Source organism: Budorcas taxicolor, chromosome 1 (genome assembly GCF_023091745.1).
Source record: "Budorcas taxicolor isolate Tak-1 chromosome 1, Takin1.1, whole genome shotgun sequence".
In the NCBI taxonomy this organism is placed as follows: Eukaryota; Metazoa; Chordata; class Mammalia; order Artiodactyla; family Bovidae; genus Budorcas; species Budorcas taxicolor.
In genome coordinates this window covers 207,492,027-207,513,034 of record NC_068910.1, presented here as the reverse complement: position 1 = coordinate 207,513,034, position 21,008 = coordinate 207,492,027, and the positions used below count along the sequence as shown (strand labels likewise).

The 21,008-nt window shown below is 53.9% G+C and overlaps 1 protein-coding gene across 1 annotated transcript; it reads left to right on the top strand.

Moving 5' to 3' along the window:
* Positions 1 to 3,843: 3,843 nt before the first annotated feature.
* SIK1 (salt inducible kinase 1) lies at positions 3,844 to 13,871 on the top strand. The gene is made up of 14 exons (XM_052658479.1): positions 3,844 to 3,928; positions 4,317 to 4,487; positions 4,935 to 5,051; positions 7,765 to 7,828; positions 7,991 to 8,152; positions 8,329 to 8,453; positions 8,678 to 8,801; positions 9,384 to 9,607; positions 9,842 to 9,988; positions 10,456 to 10,578; positions 10,683 to 10,899; positions 11,397 to 11,672; positions 12,358 to 12,592; positions 12,996 to 13,871. The coding sequence occupies exons 2-14, from the start codon at positions 4,332 to 4,334 to the stop codon at positions 13,360 to 13,362; spliced, it is 2,337 nt and encodes a 778-aa protein (XP_052514439.1). The 5' UTR covers positions 3,844 to 3,928; positions 4,317 to 4,331; the 3' UTR covers positions 13,363 to 13,871.
* Positions 13,872 to 21,008: the final 7,137 nt, after the last annotated feature.

The following is a 21,008-nucleotide window of genomic DNA, read 5'->3' as shown; positions in this document are numbered from 1 at the left end:
TTATTCTGAAATCACAGTGCTGGTGCCTTTGATAAACCACACGAAACCAGATGAAACAAAGCCAGGAGGAGGCTTTGAGTCCCTAGGAGGAGGGTGTCAAGAAAGAAAAGTGGGGTCTTCCCTGGTGGTCCAGGGGTTAAGGCTTTGCCTTCCAATGCAGGGGGTGAGGGTTCCAGCCCTGAGCAGGGAGCTGAGGTACCTGTGGCCAAAAAACTAAAACATAAAACAGAAGCATACTGTAACAAATTCAATGAAGACTTTAAAAATTGGAAAAAAAAGAAAGCCTTGTCTTACTCAGGGTGACCAAGGGAAAGCCATCTGGAGAGGGGTGTGGCTGTTCCCCTGCCTTTAGTCACAGAGGGGAGCAGGTTTAGGATGCCTTACTGGGGCAGGCGGGGCACACCCTGCGGTGTGTAAATGCTGCCTCCAGGCCCAGCTCTCAGAGTGTATTGATTTATTTTGAGAATTTCACATCTTGCTCATGTTCAGCGCCTTGGGGTGCCTGGCCAGGAACGTGCGAATGCTAAAGAGACCCACTTCCTGTTACAGGGTCTGCAGGCTCAAGAGCAAGAAACAGGAAGACCAATTCCAGAAACACTGCCATTATAAGACAGGCTTCAGTTCAGTTCAGTTCACTTCAGTCACTCAGTTGTGTCCGACTCTCTGCAACCCCATGAATCCCAGCACGCCAGGCCTCCCTGTCCATCACCAACTCCCAGAGTTCACTCAGACTCACGTCCATCGAGTCAGTGATGCCATCCAGTCATCTCATCCTCTGTCGTCCCCTTCTCCTCCTGCCCCCAATCCCTCCCAGCATCAGAGTCTTTTCCAATGAGTCAACTCTTCGCATGAGGTGGCCAAAGTAAGAAACTCCAAATGGAAAAGAAATCTGTTTCTCCTGACTCTGCAACGATGTATCTACATCGCTTATCTATACCTGTATCTATGTCTACGCTTGTATTATCTATGTCTATCTATATACAGGCATAGATATGGACATCTTGAGCTCCTCTCTTCCTAGGAGAATGAGATGCAGTGACATCCAGCGCACAAATGGCTCCTCTGCCTTCTCACCTACCCAGCCCCAGATCTGGCCAGAGTCTTTGGAAAGGTCACCGACATTAGCAAACACCTGGCTGTTGGGAAGCACTTTAGTCTGCACTGAAAAGAAACTGCAGCCAAAAGAGCTGAAAGCTGCCTCCCCAGAGAAGGTCCCTGGACCCAGGCTCACCTGACCCCGCCCCTAGCCCTTCCTGAGGGTCCCACCATCTGACAGCCCAACATGGGGTGGCTATCCCTCAGCCCCTTGGGCGGCAAGCCTGCTCTTTGGACAATGCAGGCAGAGAGAGGTTGAGATCCTCCCGGCACCCTCTGCATCCAAGATCTAGAGCAGGGTGCCGGACCCCCAAGAAGGAGAGGAAACTACTTTGTAAATAACTCACGGTTGTAAACTACTCAGCTGGAAGGAAGAATATTCCTCCGAATTCTCTATGGATAAACCTGGGACGAGGGCATTTTGAAAGACTAAGGAAAACTCTGAGACTATTAATGGCCTTGAAAGGCCTTTCAAGACAAACTAAAGCCACAAACTGTGCCCAGGCAGAGGGGTGATGGCACATGTTAGCCCCAGCCTGTGACTGGGCACCAGAGAAGCACATCCGATTCCATGAGACACCCTCACCGGGCAGCTGGCCGGCACCGAAACCTCCCCAAAAGGTGTCCAAGCTCTGTATCCATTTCGCTTACCTCTTGCTCCCCACCCTCTCCTCTGAAGTCATACTTGAACACAAGGAAAACGATTGCAGGCTGGGTGCTATGCTGAGTCGCTCAGTCGTGTCCAACTCTTTGTGACTCTGTAGACTGTAGCCTGCCAGGCTCCTCTGTCCATAGGATCTCCCAGGCAAGAATACTGGAGTGGGTAGCCACGCCCTTCTCCAGGGGATCTTCCTGACCCAGGGATTGAACCCGGGTCTCCTGCATTGCAGGCAGAGTCTTCTGCCTTCCATCTGCCTTCCTAATATTTAATAAATAGTGTTTGCCATATGCTGTGTCTTCCCTTAGACAGTGTCTTCTCCGCAGAGGTGTAAAGGAACGTGCATTGAGCAGTGACGCCAATGGAAATTGTCACCTGCTGCCATTTTCATGCTGTGTCCCTCCTGCCTTGACCTCTGTCCTGAGGGCACAGGTCCCTGCCCGCTCCCCCACCGAAACTCAAGGAGACAGCATGGTGGACCCGGCAGCAGACAAAAGTAACCAAGGCCAAGGGACCTGCGGTGTCCAGCCTCGCCAGGGATGAAGTCCTCGCTCACTGTTGACCCTCCTGTAGGCCCTGTTGGAGGGGCTGTTCCTCCCACCCACACCCCTGCCCCCAAGGTACAGGGCCCTTTTGTCATCTGCATACAAAGCACCTGGTCTGAGTCAAAGGAAAGTGAAGTGTTACTCACTCCATCATGTCTGTCTCTTCAGGACTCCATGCACTGCAGCCCGCCAGGCCCCTCTGTCCATGGAATTCTCCAGGCACAAATACTAGAGTGGTTGCCATTCCCTTCTCCAGGGGGTCTTCCCTACCCAGGGATCAAACCCAGGTCTCCTGCATTGCAGGCGGATTCTTTACCATCTGAGCCACCAGGGAAACTGGCCTTATTTAAGGTGCTGCTAACTGGATTTCTCAACACCCTGGTCCTTCAGGAGTGGGGTCCATTCCCACCTAGACCCCAGGTCAACCCAGAAATCAACTCACTGGGTGTTCCTCTTCTCTCCAGCCTGCTAGGTTTCTTCAGCCTAGCAAAGGGCTGCCTCCAGTCATCAGCTGGCTTCTGACCTCAGATTGGAGGCGAATGGGCCAGGTGGGCTGAACCACTCCCCTGGGGGCTCACCGCACTCGGGCAGCCCTCAGGCCCCTGGTGTAGGTTACAGAGATGCTGGCCGGTTTCCAGTGTTGACATTTCAGTACAGAGCAAGAGCAGTCGAAGTGCGACGCCCATGTCTTCCATGTCCGTTCCTGCCACGCTCAGAAGGGTCCCTGGTGGGTGGCGGCTCCTCCCTGGAGCCGGGTGACCAATTTGGGGGGTGAGACCTGGGCTGCTGTTAACCTGCACCTCGTATGGCCACATTCTGCGCGTCTGTGAGGTTTCCCGGGCCCCACCTGGTACTTCCCCTGAGGCTCCAAGGCCGAGCACTTCCGAAAGAAACTGGGGGACACATGAAACCCACACCCCGATAATGGGGACCCGGGAGTAGGGGTCTGCAGAGGACGCAGCCGCAACCGTGCTAAATTTAAGGAGTTTCAGAACAGCGCTAGAACCAAGCCTGCTGGGAGGAGGCGAGAAGAGGGGGACCAGGGCGAAGGCGGCTGTGCGCCTGTATGAGGAAGGGCAGTCTCTCCTCGGGGACGAAACGGTTAAGCCTCCCGCAGCGCCCTAGGCATCCGGTAGGGGTCGCGCGCCGGCGGGAGCGCCCGCGCTCGCGGGCGGGCCTCAGGCGGCCGGGGCCCCTGACGTCACCGCCCCACGGTCGCCATGGCGACGGCCTCATCAGCGCGCGCGTCAGAGCCGCCAGTCTCTTGGCAACCGCCCGATCTCCTGCTCTCCCTCCGCCTGGCGCTCGGCCGCGCGTCGCTCTGGCGTCAAAAGGACGTCAATGGGGATGTATCAATCCGGCGGCGGCGGCGTGGGCGGGGCCGCCGTGGGCGGGGTCGGCGGCGTGGGGGCGTGACGGGGCGGGCCCGGGAGGCAGGGGCGGGCCCGGGGGCGGGGCGGACGGCGCGTGCGGCTGGAGAGCGCGGCTCCAGGCTCAGAGCTGACATGCGGCGCGGCCCGGGCGGCAGGCGGCGGAGCAGCTGGCGGCCGGGCAGAGCGAACGGCCGAGCGGGCGGCGGGGGCCCCGGGGCGAGCGGCGTCCCAGCCTCGGCGCTCCGAGGGCGGCGGAGGTGAGGCGCGGCCCGGTGGGCCGGTGGCCGCCGCCGGGCTCGGGGCTGCGGGCTCGGCGGCCCCGCAGGTGCGCACGCGGGGTTTTCGGGCCGGGGCGCCGCCGCCGACTTCCCCTTTGTTGTGCGGCAGACAGCGGGGGGCCATGGGACCGAGGGTCCAGGGTTCAGGACGGAGTCGGGCGCGGGCGGCGGTCCACGCGCCCCGCGGGGCTTGGGACCCAGAGCCCAAGCGGATCCGACTGCGGGCGGCGGGCATAGGAGCAGGGCGCACGGCTCGCGGATCGGGGCTCGCGGTGGAGCAAGTCGCAGGGGGGGGCGGTGGCCGCAGGTCCGCGCGTCCGGGGGTCGGGTCTGCAGCCGCCGAGCTGAGCGCGCCCCCCGCCCGCAGGTGCGGCCCGGAACCATGGTGATCATGGCCGAGTTGAGCGCGGCCCCGGCGGGCTCGGGCCAGGGCCAGCAGAAGCCTCTCCGGGTGGGCTTCTACGACATCGAGCGGACCCTCGGCAAGGGCAATTTCGCGGTGGTGAAGCTGGCCCGGCATCGAGTCACCAAAACGCAGGTGCGTGGGGGGGGGCGGAACCCCGGGGTGGGCCCTCCGCGGCTGGATACCCCCTTTCCCTGGAGCCGGGGAAGCTGGTGAAATCCCTGCTTGTGGGGTCCATCGTCCCAAGGTCGAAACGCTGATACTTTTTATCAGTTTGGTAAAGAAGGAAATGCGATATGTTATGATTATGCGTAATTTGTACAAATACTGGGGAGTAGCAAAGAGGATAATGACCAAATACCCAGGAGTACAGCTGGAGCCTGTAAAACGAGTCTGCAGAGACTTAAGACATTTATTAAACTTTGACTTTTTTGGTTACTTCTGTTATTTTCCTCCCTAAGTTTTTGTGACCTTTGGGGACATGAAGTGTTTTAGAAATTAACCTGCAAAAAACGAAGTGTGTAAATTAGCTTAAGGCAGAGAGTTTTATTTCAACAAATATCCTTTATTAATAATTTGTAGGTTGCAATAAAAATAATCGACAAAGCACGATTAGATTCAAGCAATTTGGAGAAAATCTATCGAGAGGTTCAGATCATGAAGCTTCTGAATCATCCTCACATTATAAAGCTCTATCAGGTAAGGATTCAAGTGTGTGTCCCACTGTTACTTCTGGCAAGTGTATCATTTTTTAATTTTCAACAACTTAAGTCTACAGTTTCTGAAGGTTGTGTCACTGGGTGGGAGTCAGGAAGTTGATTGTAGAAGGTAAAGAGATTGATTTTTGTGAGCTGTGCACTTATTTTTTCTTGCTTTTGGATCATAATCCAGATTTGCTTCATTAAAGTTTTATTTGATATTTTTACTTGCTCCAGTTTTGGATGAGTGGAGGTCAATTGTTAAATTTATTATGAAAACAAACAAACAAAACACACGGATTTCTGTATTGCTGAGAGTCAACCATTTAGTGTGAAAGGACAAATTTGAGTCTAGACACTTCCACCTCGGCAGATTTTTATTAAACGTTAAGACTAGCTGCTCTTACCAGTTTTTGTAAACTTACCTATGCCAAGGCAGCAGTGAGCATTTGTCTCTTCTGCTTCAACCGTCCCGTCAGACATGGAGACATAACACACCTGTGCCCAGGTGAGAGCAGGGGACCTGACATCTAATCCACATCAAGGACGCGCCTCACCCTGTCCGCCTGTTGGTTTGCTTTGTGACTTTATTTTTGTTCTCCTGTTAAGACTAATAAATTGTACCTTTGGAAATGAGGTGCTGATTTAAGTAGGACAGCAGAGCAATCTCTTTCTTAGCCAGCCACTTCTGTAGAATGAACTTAGATCCACTTCGGAAGGATGTGTTCTTTGCATTCACCCAGTTGTGGTGGGTATAAGTTCCTTTTGAGGAGTCTCATGAAACCCTGTGGATCCGTGATGAATAGAGTGTGTGTGTGTTGGCGGGGGCGGGGGGGGGGGGTGGTGTGCCGTTGGCAAGGCGGGGTGGAGAGAGGACTGTGATTGAAGTGACCCTGGGGAAGGCTGCTGCCCTTGGTTACAATGAAGGATGAGGGAGTCACAGGGCTCGTGTTCCCCTAGTGACAGTTTACTCGGTGGCGTTAAGTGCACAGCCCACGTCATGTGCGCCCCGGTTCATGTTTTGTTTCTGTTGTCGTTTTTGCATCGTGAGGCCAAGATAAGATGCTTCCTCCACGGCCACTGATGTCAGTGCCTGAGCAATGTGCCCGCCCCGTTTCCGCAGGAGTGGGCTAAAGCCTGCCTGCCTTTGACTTTGCCGGGAGGGGATGAGCCAGGGCCGTCCCCGTCTTCCTGTCCTCCGCTGACCCCGGGCAGGAGCAGCCCGGGTAGCCAGACGCCCGGCCCCTGGGATCCACGTTGAGGTCTTTTCTGGGGGTGAATTTGCTCACTGCTCCAGGAGCTGCTGTTGGGAGATGGGCTCAGCAGGCAGCAATGATTGTACAGCTCGTTTTGACACTAGTGTCTAATTTGCATCCAGCTGGCCCAGGCCCCAGAACCTTGGTGAGACACTTCAACTCTTTCCTCGAGGTTTTTTTTTTTTTTTTTGAACTTCAAACATGTTGACTCTTAAATCTTTCTGCCTCTCTTTTTTTAAACTAAGGAAAGGGATAAACTTATAAGTCCCTCCACCACACAGGTCCAGGGCGGTTACAATTGTAGCTAAACTGCGTTGTATTTGCTTTTCTCTTTAAGTTTATGGCTCAAAGTACCTTTTTAAAGGAATAATTACATTTTGAACCTCCAAGAGCTCTTTTTTAAATAAGGATAACTTCCTCTGAAATAGTTGCTGGTGGTCCAGTGGTTAACACTTTGCCTTCCAATGCAGCGGTTGTGGGTTTGATCCCCATAAAGGCAGCTAAGATCCACATACTTCGAGGCCAAAAAACAGAAACATAAAACAGAAGCAATATTGTAACAAATTCAGTAAAGAGTTTAAAAAATGAAATATTTTAAAATACATATACATGAGTCTGTTTTACTCCTTTCAGTACCAAAGATTTGAATTTGACCTTGTTTTTTAGTTATGTTTTAAACTCTTAAAAAAATCTTTTTTTCAACATGAAATAAAATTCTTGGATCAGTAAACGAACCTTTTAAGGTGTGTTTGACATTAGCTGTTGCTATTGACACACACGCTGAGCGGTTTGCTGTACAGAAAATAGTCTTTCATAGCTTACCTGGCAAAGCCGGCCTCTCTCAGCCTAATGTATCAGGTCAGTAACGCAAGTAGGGAGGGGAACTTCTTATCTATTATTCAACTTGTGCCAGCCCTAGGCATGGATAATCTGTTGTCTGCTCAGCTTCTAATAGAAAGGCCTCACAGAACTCTCATCATCTGTTTTACTTCTGGGGCCTGCAGAGCCTTCACTTTGGGTGAGGAAAGTGAGTTAAAAATATGGTAGAGGCAAGTTGCAGTCCGAGCAGATGCATATTGAGGTGGACAGGTTAGTGAGGAGCTCACATCTGACTTTAAAAAACTTCCGCTGAGTAGGAAATCCCTTTGTCTCTTTATTGCGGAAGTTTTTCTTTTCTTTCCCTATTTTTTGAAATAACAAATATACTTATTCTGGAGAAGTTAAAAATTTACAGGCTTTCAAGCGGATTCTTTATACCATTGGTATGTTCCTTTTTCACATGATTAAATGTTGCTGCTGCTGCTGTTGCTAAGTCGCTTCAGTCGTGTCCGACTCTGTGCGACCCCATGGACGGCAGCCCACCAGGCTCCTCCATCCACAGGACTCTCCAAGCAAGAGTACTGGAGTGGGGTGCCACTGCCTTCTCCGTGATTAAATGTTAGGTCTTTGTTTTTTTAGGTTATGGAAACAAAGGATATGCTGTACATTGTCACTGAATTTGCAAAAAATGGAGAAATGTTTGGTAAGCCATGCTGATTTTTGATATCTATTGGAAAGAAATGGTAGTAACTTGTTCCCACTCGCCCCTCCAGTGGTGGGGTCTCCCCAGCGTTCTTTCTCTGTGCCCCGAGCGATGACTGGACTTTTGGGTTTGGGGCTAGAGCTTCGTTTTGTCCCTCCTCAGATTACTTGACCTCCAATGGGCACCTGAGCGAGAGTGAAGCCCGGAAGAAATTCTGGCAGATTCTGTCAGCCGTGGAGTACTGCCACAGCCACAACATCGTCCACCGGGACCTAAAGACGGAGAACCTGCTGCTGGATGGCAACATGGACATCAAGCTGGCAGGTGAGGGCCAGGAACGTGCCCAGTGGGAGGGGTGCCTGCGGGTGAGGGGCTGCGAGTGTGCTCTGCGTGAGGGGTGTACCTGCCTGCCAAGGGTCCGTGCTTTCTTGCACGAGCCTTTGAAACATTGACCTTGCTGTTTCCGCCACAACTTCATCGCCTGTTTCTTTGCCTCTCAGATTTTGGGTTTGGGAATTTCTACAACTCAGGAGAACCTCTGTCCACGTGGTGTGGAAGCCCCCCATACGCAGCCCCGGAGGTCTTCGAGGGGAAGGAGTATGAAGGCCCCCAGCTGGACATCTGGGTAGGAGCCTGGGTGGCACATGGGGCGTGCGTGGGGCGGGGGGGCCTGGAGGGGATTCGGGGCATGTAGTGGGGGGCTTGGAGCGGGCATGGATGTGTGGGGGGTGGAGGGGGTCTGGAGGGGATGCAGGTGCACAGGGTGGGGGGCTCGGAGGGGGCACGGGTGCACAAGGCGGGGGGCGCTGGTGCCTGGGCACAGGTGCTGACCTGGTCCTCCTCCTGCAGAGCCTGGGCGTCGTGCTGTATGTCCTCGTGTGCGGGTCTCTGCCCTTCGATGGGCCCAACCTGCCGGCGCTGCGGCAGCGGGTGTTAGAAGGCCGCTTCCGCATCCCCTTCTTCATGTCCCGAGGTAGGTGAGGACCTGGCCTCCTCCGGGCACATGGGGCTGGCAGCCTGCTGGCCACGCATTGGGTAGCCTGGGATGAGAGTCTGAGGGGAGGAGGAGGGATTCATTTCCCACAAGGCCTGCTTGGCCATCTTCTGAGTCTGCGTTGGGCCCGGCAGCAAGTCGCATGTCGCCACGGGGTGTTTACCAGGCGCCTACGAGGCTGCTTGTGGGCCCTGCTTATGGGGCTGGCCTGTCCCTTTGCAGGCTGTTGGGAAGCCAGCTGGGGCCCAGTGCCGCAAGTCTCACCCACCCCACACTGGGCTTTTCTCTTCCACCCTGATCGCTGCTTAGCAACATACAGGATGGGGGTTCTAGGTGGTTCTCAGTCTAGTGGACTTGAGGGCCACGCCCTCCAGGGCCCGATCCCTCAGCCGGTGACTCTCCTTGCTCGTGTTTCTCTTGGCCTCTTTGTTCTCTGGGATGGTCACTGGTCTGCTTGCCATTTGCCAGGGAGCCATATGCCCTGCGGGAGCCCAGGTGGGAGGTGGGAACGCATGGGCGGGTGGCCCGTGCGCAGACTCAGTGCTCCGTTTCCACCTCCAGACTGCGAGACGCTGATTCGCCGCATGCTGGTGGTGGAGCCCGCCAAGCGCATCACCATCGCCCAGATCCGGCAACACAGGTGGATGCAGGCCGAGCCGGCGCTGCTGCTGCCGGCCTGCCCAGCCTTCTCCCTGCTTGGCTACACCTCCAGCGTGGGCGACTATGACGAACAGGCCCTGGGCATCATGCAGACGCTGGGCGTCGACCGAAAGAAGACCGTGGAGGTGAGCCACCTGCCTGCCTGCCGTGGTGGGTAAGGAGGGCGCCTTCCCTGGGTGGCTGAATGGAGAAGCTGGCTCTTGCCAGCCAGGTTAGAATGGGAGCAGCATGGCTCATTTAAGGGCTGCTCGTCCGCTAGAAAGGGTACTCTCGTCCGCCCCAGAATAACCCTGGAGTGGTCTTGTCAGGGACCGTCCCTTCTGCCAGCCCCTCTCTGACCCCCACTTCTCTGCCCCTAGTCACTGCAGAAGAGAAGCTACAACCACTTTGCAGCCATTTATTACCTCCTCGTGGAGCGGCTGAAGGAGTACCGGCTCGCCCAGCCAGCCCGCCCTGGCCCTGCCCGGCAGCAGAGGCCCCGGAGCACAGACCTCAGTGGTTTCGAGGTGAGGGGGCAGCGAGTGCCTTTGATTCCTCACCCCCCACCCGTGTCTCTGCCTTGGACTGTGTCCCCAAGTTAGGAGTCCCCCTCTCAGACACCCCTAGGAGGGGTTGCAGGCTGAGCCCCGAGGTCACGTCCCCTCACCCGTTAGGCACTGGATAGGGGTCCTGTGTGAGCTGCTGGCAGACGGCATGATGGAGAGGGGGTGCCAGCCTCTCTGTTGAGGTTCTGACCCTGCCCATCAGCCCCCTGTTCCTTCACTGCCCCTGGTGCCATGTCCCGGCTGCTCCTTCTGGTCTCCCCGCTCAGCGAGGCGTTGGAGAAGGGGTGCGCATGTCCTGAGCCTGTCCGGTCACAGCTGATGCTCATTAACTCAGAAACCAGCCTGGTCTGTCAGGTGATGCCATGTTGCCGGCGGTCGTTCCCCGCCTCTGTGCCTCACGGCCTCTGTCTTCGTCTGCCGGCCCACAGGTGCCTCAGGAAGGCCTCCCTGGAGACGCTCTCCGTTCCGCCCTGCTGTGCACACAGCCCCAGACCTTGGGGCAGTCTGTCCTACAGGCCGAAATGGACTATGACCTCCACAGCTCCCTGCAGGTGTGTGAGCGCCTCGTGGGTGGCGTCCAGGGTGGGTGTGCCTGGTCCCCAGCGGTGGGCGTGCTCCTGCGCCTGGCCTTACGGTCTGTGTGTGTCCCTCGCAGCCCCTGCTGCTCCCCATGGACACCAGCTGCGGCGGGGTGTGCCGGCATCGCTCCATCTCCCCCAGCAGCCTTCTGGACACGGCCATCAGCGAGGAGGCCAGGCCAGGCCCGGGCCTGGACGAGGAGCAGGAGGTGCAGGAGCCCCCGCCCGGCAGCACAGGCCGGAGGCACACGCTGGCCGAGGTCTCCACCTGCTTCTCCCCAGGCGCCCCTCCATGTAAGTATCCCTGGGGGCCACGCGCACACCTGACAGGTGGGGTTGGGGGCGGGGCAGCCTCTTCTGATGACAGTGCTCCAGATTTGCCATTCCTGGAGCACCCGAGGCCTTATGGACCATACTTAGACTTCACAGGGAGCTCTCGAGCATCAGGGCTGGAGGGGAATTTAGCCGTCCTCAGAGGTTAGCAGGACAGCTCCTTGGCCCAGGCCCCTCTGTGTCCCGGGTCCAAGCTCCACTGTCAGCTGTGGAGCCCGAGGTGCTGGCTGGCAGGGCTCGCTGGTCGCCTCTGCCTGTCGCAGACGTCCTATCCGCAGAGCTGCGGGTAAGGGTGGTGGGGGATACAGCTGTCTGCCCCGTCAGAGGGCCGCATTGGCAGGCGATGCTGCAGAGAAGGCAGAGCCCCGAGTGCTGAGACTCGTGGTGAAGCGTTGAGCACTGGGGGTGGGTCTGGCCTCAGGGTCACCAGGGCCTCAGCTGCACCCGCTTCTCTGCAGGTATTGTCGTCTCGCCCTCTGCGGCCAGTCCTTGTGAAGGCACCAGCTCAGACAGCTGCCTGACCTCTGCGGGTGATGGCCTAGCCGGGCTCAGTGGACACCCGGCTGCTCAGGGGCTGGTGGGCGCCTGCTCCCCATTCAGATTGGCCTCACCACTGCTGGGCACCCAGTCTGCCACGCCCATGCTGCAGGCGCAGGGGGCCCTGCGAGGAGCCGCCCTGCTGCCCGTCAGCTTCCAGGAGGGCCGGAGGGCGTCAGACACCTCGCTCACTCAAGGTGACTTTCCCTTTCATGCCCACTTCCACCTACCCCGGGAGACCTGAATGTACCCACCACCCCCGGGGGCAGGGCATCACTTTGTCCCTCATGGCAGGTGGCTATCCTCTCTCCAGGCAGTTCTGGCAGAGCGGCAGTGCCCCTCCAGGCAGGCCAAAGCTGCTGCCTGGGTTCTAGATGCCCTGGCTTCTAGGACAAACTCATGTGGTCTCTAGAAGGTGGTCCTAAAAGCCCAAGAGATGCTTAGACGCCAGGCAGCAGGTCCCGACCTGGAGGAGGGGTGGTTAGGGAGGCCCTCGCCATGAAGGCAGTCCACATCAGGCTCTTCCAACGCCCCCTCAAGGCTTGTGGGATGCTGGGGCCCCCTGTTCTGCTCACTCCTGCCTTACACAAAGGATCCACTGTCTGCCCAGATGTGTGCTTCTTCAGGGCTGGAATTGCTGTCCCAAACCAAACCCTAGAAGGGGATGATGTCCCAACTGTAGGAGGGGGGCTGTTGTGAAGTGATGGGGTGATCGGAGGGCCCCTTGACCCTGTAGGAAAGGGCTGACTCCCTCATCCCACCATGTCAGACCACGCAGCCCCCCTTTACTCCTCCCACTGCCTGGAAGCCCCAGCGAGCTCCAGGCCATTGGTGCTCGGCTGGGGGACAGGTCTGGACACGTGTTGGTTTTGCCTCCCCCAGGGCTAAAAGCCTTCCGGCAGCAGCTGAGGAAGAACGTGAGGACCAAGGGGTTCCTGGGGCTGAACAAGATCAAGGGGCTGGCACGCCAGGTGTGCCAGCCCTCATCCTCCAGCCGGGCCTCCCGGGGCGGCCCGCATGCCTTCCAGCTGCCCGCACAGAGCCCAGGCCTGCACGGCGGTGGAGCCGGCAGCTGGGAGGGCAGGGGCATGCTGGAGGACGTGCTGCAGCAGCAGAGGTAGGCCCGTGGGCACTGGCTGAGACCTGGGCAGGGCTCACAGACCTTGGGGACTCCTGAGTAACGTTAGCCCTGAGCGCCTTCCCTGTGGCTGGGGGCGGGGGCGGGGTGCCTCGGCTGGTGGGGCAGGGAGGGGGCAGCAAGTGAGAATGTCATGTCTGGTTGGCATCTCTGAGCTGCTCTGAAAGCAGGAGGGGGAAGGAAATGTCAGGAATTGCTCAGGGATTAGTCACACAGAATGGCGTGTTCTGAGCAGCCCCAGCCCGCGGTTCCGCGGGGTAGGCCCTCCAGCTCTGGCAGGTGGAAACCCGATCGTGTGGCAGTCTGGCTGGGCGGTGGGGGGAGCCACGGGCCGCCAGCCGGCCGGCACTGACCTGCTCCCCCTGTCCCTTGGTCTGGCCAGGTTGCTTCAGTTACAGCACCACACAACGGCCCCAGCCAGCTGCCAGCCAGCCCCCTTGGTCCTCGCCCCCTGCGATGGCACCCTCCATGTGTCAGGACTGCAGAAGGATCTGGGGCTGGGGCCCAGCCCTCTGCTGCCGCCCCATCTGCTCCAGGCTGGCATCTCCCCCGTGGCCTCGGCTGCCCAGCTCCTGGATGCCCACCTGCGCATCAGTGGCTCCACGGCTCCCAGCCCCGCCGCAGCAGCCCCCCAGCCACGCTTTGCCATGCTGCCCGTGAGCCTGGAGCCCACGGGGCTGCCCCACGGGGACTGTGAGATGGAAGACCTGACCTCAGGCCCACTGGGCACCTTCGTCCTGGTGCAGTGAGGGCCCCAGCTGGGGCAGCTGACTTCTTGAAGCAATAATTTCAGAGTATGTGAAGATGGTTCCCGATGCAAAGCCAATAACTTTCCAGAAGAGAAACAAGCAATATGTTTGGTGTTTTGGATTTTTTAGTTTATTATTTTTTTTTTCCTTGCACTGAGCAACTGTAACTCCGAGTAGAGACTGGAAACTTTTTGAAGAAAAATAATAATCCAGGGGCCTGTTGTTGGGACCGGTGGATGGGATGGGGAGGAGGGCAGTGGGTGGAGCCGGCAGTGGTATGGGCAGGGTCACAGGGGGGTGGCCAGTTGGCCCCAGGAAACCATGGTGTGAGCTGTGTGTCTCCATTGTGTGTGTGTATGCGCATGTGTACGTGTGGATTAGTGTTTTGTTTTTTTTTCTTCACAATTCTCCACTTCCTGAAACACTTACACTTCACTTGAAAACTGTGAACTTTCCACTTTATGTATCAGTTTTTGAAAAGCTCTAACCTCCAGTCCAAGAAAAGACGACCTACGAGTTCTTGGAATTCTCTCCCCTGAAATCAGAACCCAGAGGGTAGCTTTTCTTATCTTTCAAGAGCATGTTGTATAAACAGCTCGGGAGTTAGTTTTCCAGGATTCTTCAGAGGGGCTGCAGAGAGGAACCTGAGTGAGGTGGAGTGAGCTGGAGGCTCCCCTTGGTCACTTGGGTGCCCTCAGGGGAGTCAGCCAGGGAGGTTTCTTCCTCCTGCACCTCTTATTTCCGCTGCTAATTAAGTTTTTATGCATTTCATTATCAGGGTCCAAAAAGAACAACCGACTGGGGGTGGGGAACGTGCAATATGGCGAGTCTGTGATGGGGGTGGCCGGCGTGGGGCTGCTTGTGGTGGGGGGACAGCCCACCCTGTCCGGGCCCTGCGCTCGGTGGGCTTTCGTTTTAGGAAAGTGAAATGAGAGGTCAGGTCAGTGTTGTTCAAGCTTTGTTCCTTTTTTAAAGCAAATACTGTACATGTATATACGTAGGAAACAAACATACACTACTTATTTTTTATACTTTTTACTACATTTTTGTGTTCCTGGTTTGAACGTCCCTCTCTGGTAACGTGACGATGCACCTGGTGCCAGGTCCAGGTGGAGGCGGGGCCAGCAGGCAGCAGACAGGTGCGCACTCACCTGGCAGGGAAACTCAGGTGGTAGCCACTGGACTGAGCAGGAGAGCCACAGCTCCCACCCCTGCAGCCGGTCAGGGCCGTCCGTCCCCACCACCCTCCCCCACGACCCCTCAACCCAGGTGCCTTCAGCTCATGTCGGCTCTCGCCACCTGCAGCGTTAGGCCCGGGCGATGCTGGCCCGGGAAGGGGGCCCCTGTAGAAGCCAAAGATTGCTGAGGCCCAGGAGGCGGCCCAGCCTGCGTGTTCCCGGCTCCCAGCCCTGCTGCTGCTGCTGCTGCTGCTCCGGGGCTGCTTCAGGATCAGGACAAAGGACTCCGTGCGCCCGGCGGCTGCCGAGTCACCCAAGACTCTTGTGACTCGCACCAGGAGACTGCCGGAGGCCCTGGGGCTCCAGCTCAGCCCCCTCCAGAGGCACCATCAGCCCCCATGAGGCCACCCCACCCCAACCCCTCAATGCATCTGTTCGAATGCCATCGATCAAAGGCCTCAGAACTGTGACAAGCACTTTACTCTCACTGCGGTTTTCTCTCGTCGCTGTCAGGCGTGTCTCGTGTTGTGTCCGGCGTGTGCGATGCGTGTGCGGCAGGATTCTCGGCGGCGCTGTCCTGCGAACTGAACGCAGGGGCCTATCCTGGGCACCGTGCTATGTGATGAAGCTGTACATAGTTTGGGTTTTTTGTTTTTTTTTTTAACCATAACAATTATTTTATTTCTTATGTTCACGTGAGAAACATATGCCAAATGATTAGTGGATGTATGTTTTTTAATTTAATATTTAAATAAAACGTTTGGGGAAAAAACCTTGACTTCTTCCTCTGGTTCTTTGTGGGCTCCCTCCTAAGCCGCTCCCTCCAGGTTCGATGAGTCTCAGGTCTCAGAGGACATGGCGAGGTGCCAGCTCCCATGCCTTGCTGAGCCTCAGACCCAGGTTCTTAGCTGCTAGGAGCAGAAGGTGCTTGGTGGTCCAGGCTGGGGGTGGCCTACTGGTTCTCAGACCCCTTGAGCCCAGGTGGCAGCGCTGCCAATCAGCTGGAGGCCTTAACTGCCAGGTCTGTTTTCAGCCTGTTCTCTTCTCCTAGAAGAGAACCATTCATACTTCCCTCTTCAGCCTTAATGTTCTCTGGATCCACCTGTAAATCAAGGCTTTGGAAGAATCTCACAGCCAAACTATTTCCCAGTTTTTAAAGTTGGTGTTACCACTTTCTAGCAGTAAGGCAGTTATGGCTGCTAGACAAAGGGTACTCTTCACTTTGATGCCCGGCAACTCTTTTTTTGGTAAAAAAGAAATTCTTGAACCTTTTCACACCGATTAGGATGATCATTATAAAAAAAAAATAGTATTTGCAAAGATGCAGAAATTGGCCCCCTTTTGCACTGCTTGTGGGGACATGCAATAGGGCAGCTGCTGTGGAAAACAGTACTGGAGTTCTTCAAAGAAACAAGGACCATGTCATCCAGCAATCCCACTTCCGGGCATAGACCCAAAAGAACTGGATGTGGAGTCTCAGCTATCTCTACACCTGTGTTCATGGCAGCATATTCACAAGAACCAAAATGTCCAAGCAACCCAGTGTCCATCGGTGGATGGGTGGATTAATCGAATGTGGTCCATCCACACAATAGAATATCTGTGTGTGTGTCTGCACGCACACACTTGTGCTCAGGTGTGTCTGACTGTGATCCCATGGACCATAGCCCTCCAGGCTCCTCTGTTCATGGGATTCTCCAGGCAAGAATACTGGAGTGGGTTGCCGTTTCCTTCTCCAGGGGATCTTCCCGATCCAGGGATTGGACCGGCATGTCTTGTGTCTCCTGCATTGGCAGGTGGATTCTTTACCACTGCACCACTTGAGAAGACTGGGATTCCCAGGTGGCTCAATGGTAAAGAATCCACCTGCCAATTAGGAGACGTGGGTTCGATCCCTGGGTGGGGAAGATCCCCTGGAGAAGGAAATAGCAACACACACTAATATTCTTGCCTGGAACATTTCCGTGGACAGAGAAGATTGGGGGCTACAGTCTGAGGGGTCGCAAGAGTTGGACAAGACTGAGTGACTAAACAGCAACAATGGAATATCTTTCAGCCTTAAAAAGGAGGGAGATTCTGATATCTGCTATGACACAGATAAACCTTGAGCTTGACGCTCAGTGACAGAGCCAGTCATAAAAGAACAGACCCTGTGTAATCTCTTTACCAGAGGCCCCTGGAGGAGCCAGACCCATAGAGACGGAAAGTAGGACGGCAGCGGCCAGGGGCTGGGCACGGATAGGGAGTGAGTGTTTCATGGGGACAGAGTCTCAGTCTGGAGATGCTGGAAACTCCGGAGATGGATGGTGGGGATTGTTGTACAATAACGTGAATGTACCCAATGCCACTGAAATATACACTTAAGTAGTTAAGATTGTAAATTTTATGTGTATTTTACCAAAATGAGAGGAAGATTCTTTCAGGGGGAGATGGAGACCCATGGGATGTCAGGACTCTATCCTGGGCTTATGGATCTGCTCACAAATCCTTTCCTGTCCCCAGAACAGGAGGCCAGTGGCCCCGGGACTTGTGAGGCTTGCGGTGTGTGAAGGGTGCTTTGGCCCCACAACCTACGGCTTGTTCTCCCAGCGTTTCTGCACGTGGACAATCCCACCTCGGGCGTTCCACGAGATGTCAGTGCTGTGGAAGTATGCATTCCTGGGGGGGGGCCCGGGGTGTGGTGAGGCTGGACTAGGCTTTGGTACGTCCTTTAGCACATGATGGCACGTCTGGGCTTGGGCAGTGACCATGCTGTGGCTGGCTTCCTCATGTTCAGTGCAGTGCACCTCACAATGCCATCTTCCTCTTGAGATGTGAGGACTAACAACCACGAACCATGTGGCATAGCACCTGGCACGTGGGGAGCTCCCAGGAACACATTGACCCTGAAGGAAGTGTCCTTCAGGGTACCTACAGGGTCATCACAGCCAGAGGACACATGTCCACCAGGGAGGAAGGCCAGTGCAGTGAGTGGCCCAGGCCCCGCTCCATCCGCCTGTTGAAAATGCTGGTTCCTCCTGCAGCAGTGCCCTATCCGTGTGGTTTTACTGCCCAGAGCTCCAGGGGCCAGTGCTCCAGAGCCCACCCTGCTTTAGGAGAAAGCATTTTTGGGTGTTCAGAAACATGGTCAGTTTGAGTGAGACTGACTTCTCGGGGAGGGGACAGAGGGAAGGATTTGGAGGGGACAGAGTGATGGAAGTTCTGGACTAGAGCTGAGGGCTCATCTCCCCCAGAGAACCTGACCTAAGAGGAACTGGCTTGCTTGCTCAGTTCAGCTGCTCAGTCATGTCCAACTCTTTGTAACGCCATGGACTGCAGCATGCCAGGCTTCCCTGTCCATTACCAACTGCTGGAGCTTGCTCAAACTCCTGTCCATTGAGTTGGTGATGCCAGCCAACCATCTCATCTTCTGTCGTACTCTTCTCTTCTTGCCTTCAGCATCCGGGTCTTTTCCAATGAGTCAGATCTTTACATCAGGTGGTCAAATTATTGGAGTTTCAGCTTCAGCATCAGTCCTTCCAATGAATATTCAGGACGGATTTCCTTTAGGATTGACTGGTTTGATCTCCTTGCAGTCCAAGGGACTCTCAAGAGTCTTCTCCAACACCACAGTTCAAAAGCATCAGTTCTTTGGTGCTCAGCTTGCTTTATGGTCCAACTCTCACATCCATACATGACCACTGGGAAAACCATAGCTTTGACTAGGCGGACCTTTGCTGGCAAAGTAATGTCTTTGCTTTTTAATATGCTGTCTAGGTTGGTCATAGCTTTCCTTCCAAGGAGCAAGCATCTTTTAATTTCATGGCTGCAGTCACCATCTGCAGTGATTTTGGAGCCCAGAAAAATAAAGTCTCTCACTGTTTTCACTGTTTCCCCATCTATTTGCCATGAAGTGATGGGACCGGATGCCATGATCTTAGTTTTCTGAATTTGAGTTTTAAGCCAGCTTTTACACTCTCCTCTTTCACTTTCATCAAGAGGCTCTTTAGTTCCTCTTCACTTTCTGCCATAAGGGTACTGTCATCTGCATATCTGAGGTTATTGATATTTCTCCTGGCAGTCTTGATTCCAGCTTGGGCTTCCTCCAGCCCAGCATTTTGCATGATGCACTCTGCATATACGTTAAATAAGCAGGGGTGACGATATACAGCCTTGACGTTCCCGATACGGAACCAGTCTGTTGTTCCATGTCCAGTTCGGTTTCTTCTTGACCTGTGTGCAGATTTCTCAGGAGGCATGTAAGATAGTCTGGTATTCCCATCTCTTGAAGAATTTTCCACAGTTTGTTGTGATCCACATGGTAAAATGCTTTGGCGTAGTCAATAAAGCAGAAATAGATGTTTTTCTGGAACTCTCTTGCTTTTTCGATGATCCCGCGGATGTTGGCAATTTGATCTCTGCTTCCTGTGCCTTTTCTAAATCCAGCTTGAATATCTGGAAGTTCACGGTTCACGTACTGTTCAAGCCTGGCTTGGAGAATTTTGATCATTACTTTGCTAGAGTGTGAGATTAGAGCAATTGTGCAGTAGTTTGAACATTCTTTGGCCTTGCCTTTCTTTGGGATTCGGATGAAAACTGACCTTTTCTAGTCATGTGGCCACTGCTGAGTTTTCCAGATTTGCTGGCATTCTGAAGTGCATCACTTTCACAGCATCATCTTTTAGGATTTGAAGTAGCTCAACTGGATTTCCATCACCTCCACTAGCTTTGTTCATAGTGATGCTTCCTAAGGTCCCCTTGACTTTGCATTCCAGGATGTCTGGCTCTAGGTGAGTGATCACATCATCATGGTTATCTGGGTCATGAAGATCTTTTTTGTGTAATTCTTTTGTGTATTCTTGCCACCTCTTCTTAATATCTTCTGCTTCTGTTAGGTCCATACCATTTTTGTCCTTTATTGTCACCATCTTTGCATGAAATATTCTCTTGGCATCTCTAATTTTCTTGAAGAGATCTCTAGTCTTTTCCATTCTATTGTTTTCCTCTATTTCTTTGCATTGATCACTTTCTTATCTCTCCTTGCTATTCTTTGGAACTCTGCATTCAGATGGGTATATCTTTGCTTTTCTCCTTTGCCTTTCACTTTTCTTTTCTCATCTATTTGAAGTCCTCCTCAGACAACCATTTTGCCTTTTTGCATTTCTTTTTCTTGGGGATGGTCTTGATCACTGCCTCCTGTACAATGTCTGAACCGCCATCTAGTTCTCAGGCACTCTATGAGATCTAATCCCTTGAATCTGTCACTTCCAGTGTATAATCATAAGGGATTAGATTTCATGGCATCTGGTCCCATCACTTCATGGCAAATAGATGGGGAAACAGTGGAAACAGTGGCAGACTTTGTTTTTTGGGGCTCCAAAATCACTGCAGATGGTGATTGCAGCCATGAAATTAAAAGACGCTTACTCCTTGGAAGGAAAGTTATGACCAACCTAGACAGCATATTGAAAAGCAGAGACATTACTTTGCCAACAAAGGTCCATCTAGTCAAGGCTATGGTTTTTCCAGTGGTCATGTATGGATGTGAGAGTTGGACTGTTAAGAAAGCTGAGCACCAAAGAAATGATGCTTTTGAACTGTGGTGTTGGAGAAGACTCTTAAGAATCCCTTGAACTGCAAGGAGATCCAACCAGTCCATTCTAAAGGAAATCAGTACTGGGTGTTCTTTGGAAGGGCTGATGCTGAAGCTGAAACTCCAATACTTTGGCCACCTGATGTGAAGAGTTGACTCATTGGAAAAGACTCTGATGCTGGGAGGGATTGGGGGCAGGAGGAGAAGGGGATGACAGAGAATGAGATGGCTGGATGGCATCACTGACTCGATGGAGTGAGTTTGAGTGAACTCCGGGAGATGGTGATGGACAGGGAGGCCTGGTGTGCTGCGATTCATGGGGTCGCAAAGAGTCGGACATGACTGAGCGACTGAACTGAACTGAATGGTCTAGTGGTTTCCCTACTTTCTTCAATTTAAGTCTGAATTTTGCAATAAGAAGTTCATAATCTGAGCTACAGTCAGTTCCCAGTCTTGTTTTTGCTGAATGTATAGAGCTTCTCCATCTTCGGCTGCAAAGAATATAATCAATCTTATTTTTGTATTGACCATCTGGTGAGGTCCATGTGTAGAGTCTTCTCTTGTGTTGTTGGAAGAGTGTGTTTGCTATGAATAGTGTGTTCTCTTGGCAAAACTCTGTTACTCTTTGCCCTGCTTCATTCTGTACTCCAAGGCCAAACTTGCCTGTTACTACAGATATCTCTTGACTTCCTACTTTTGCATTCCAGTCCCCTATAATGAAAAGGACATCGTTTTGGGGTGTTAGTTCTAGAAGGTCTTGTAGGTCTTCACAGAATCATTCAAGTTCAGCTTCTTCAGCATTACTGGTTGGGGCATAGACTTGGATTAATGTGATATTGAATGGCTTGTTTGGGGTGGAAGGAAAAATTGTTAGTCCATTTGTTTTCTAATTTTTA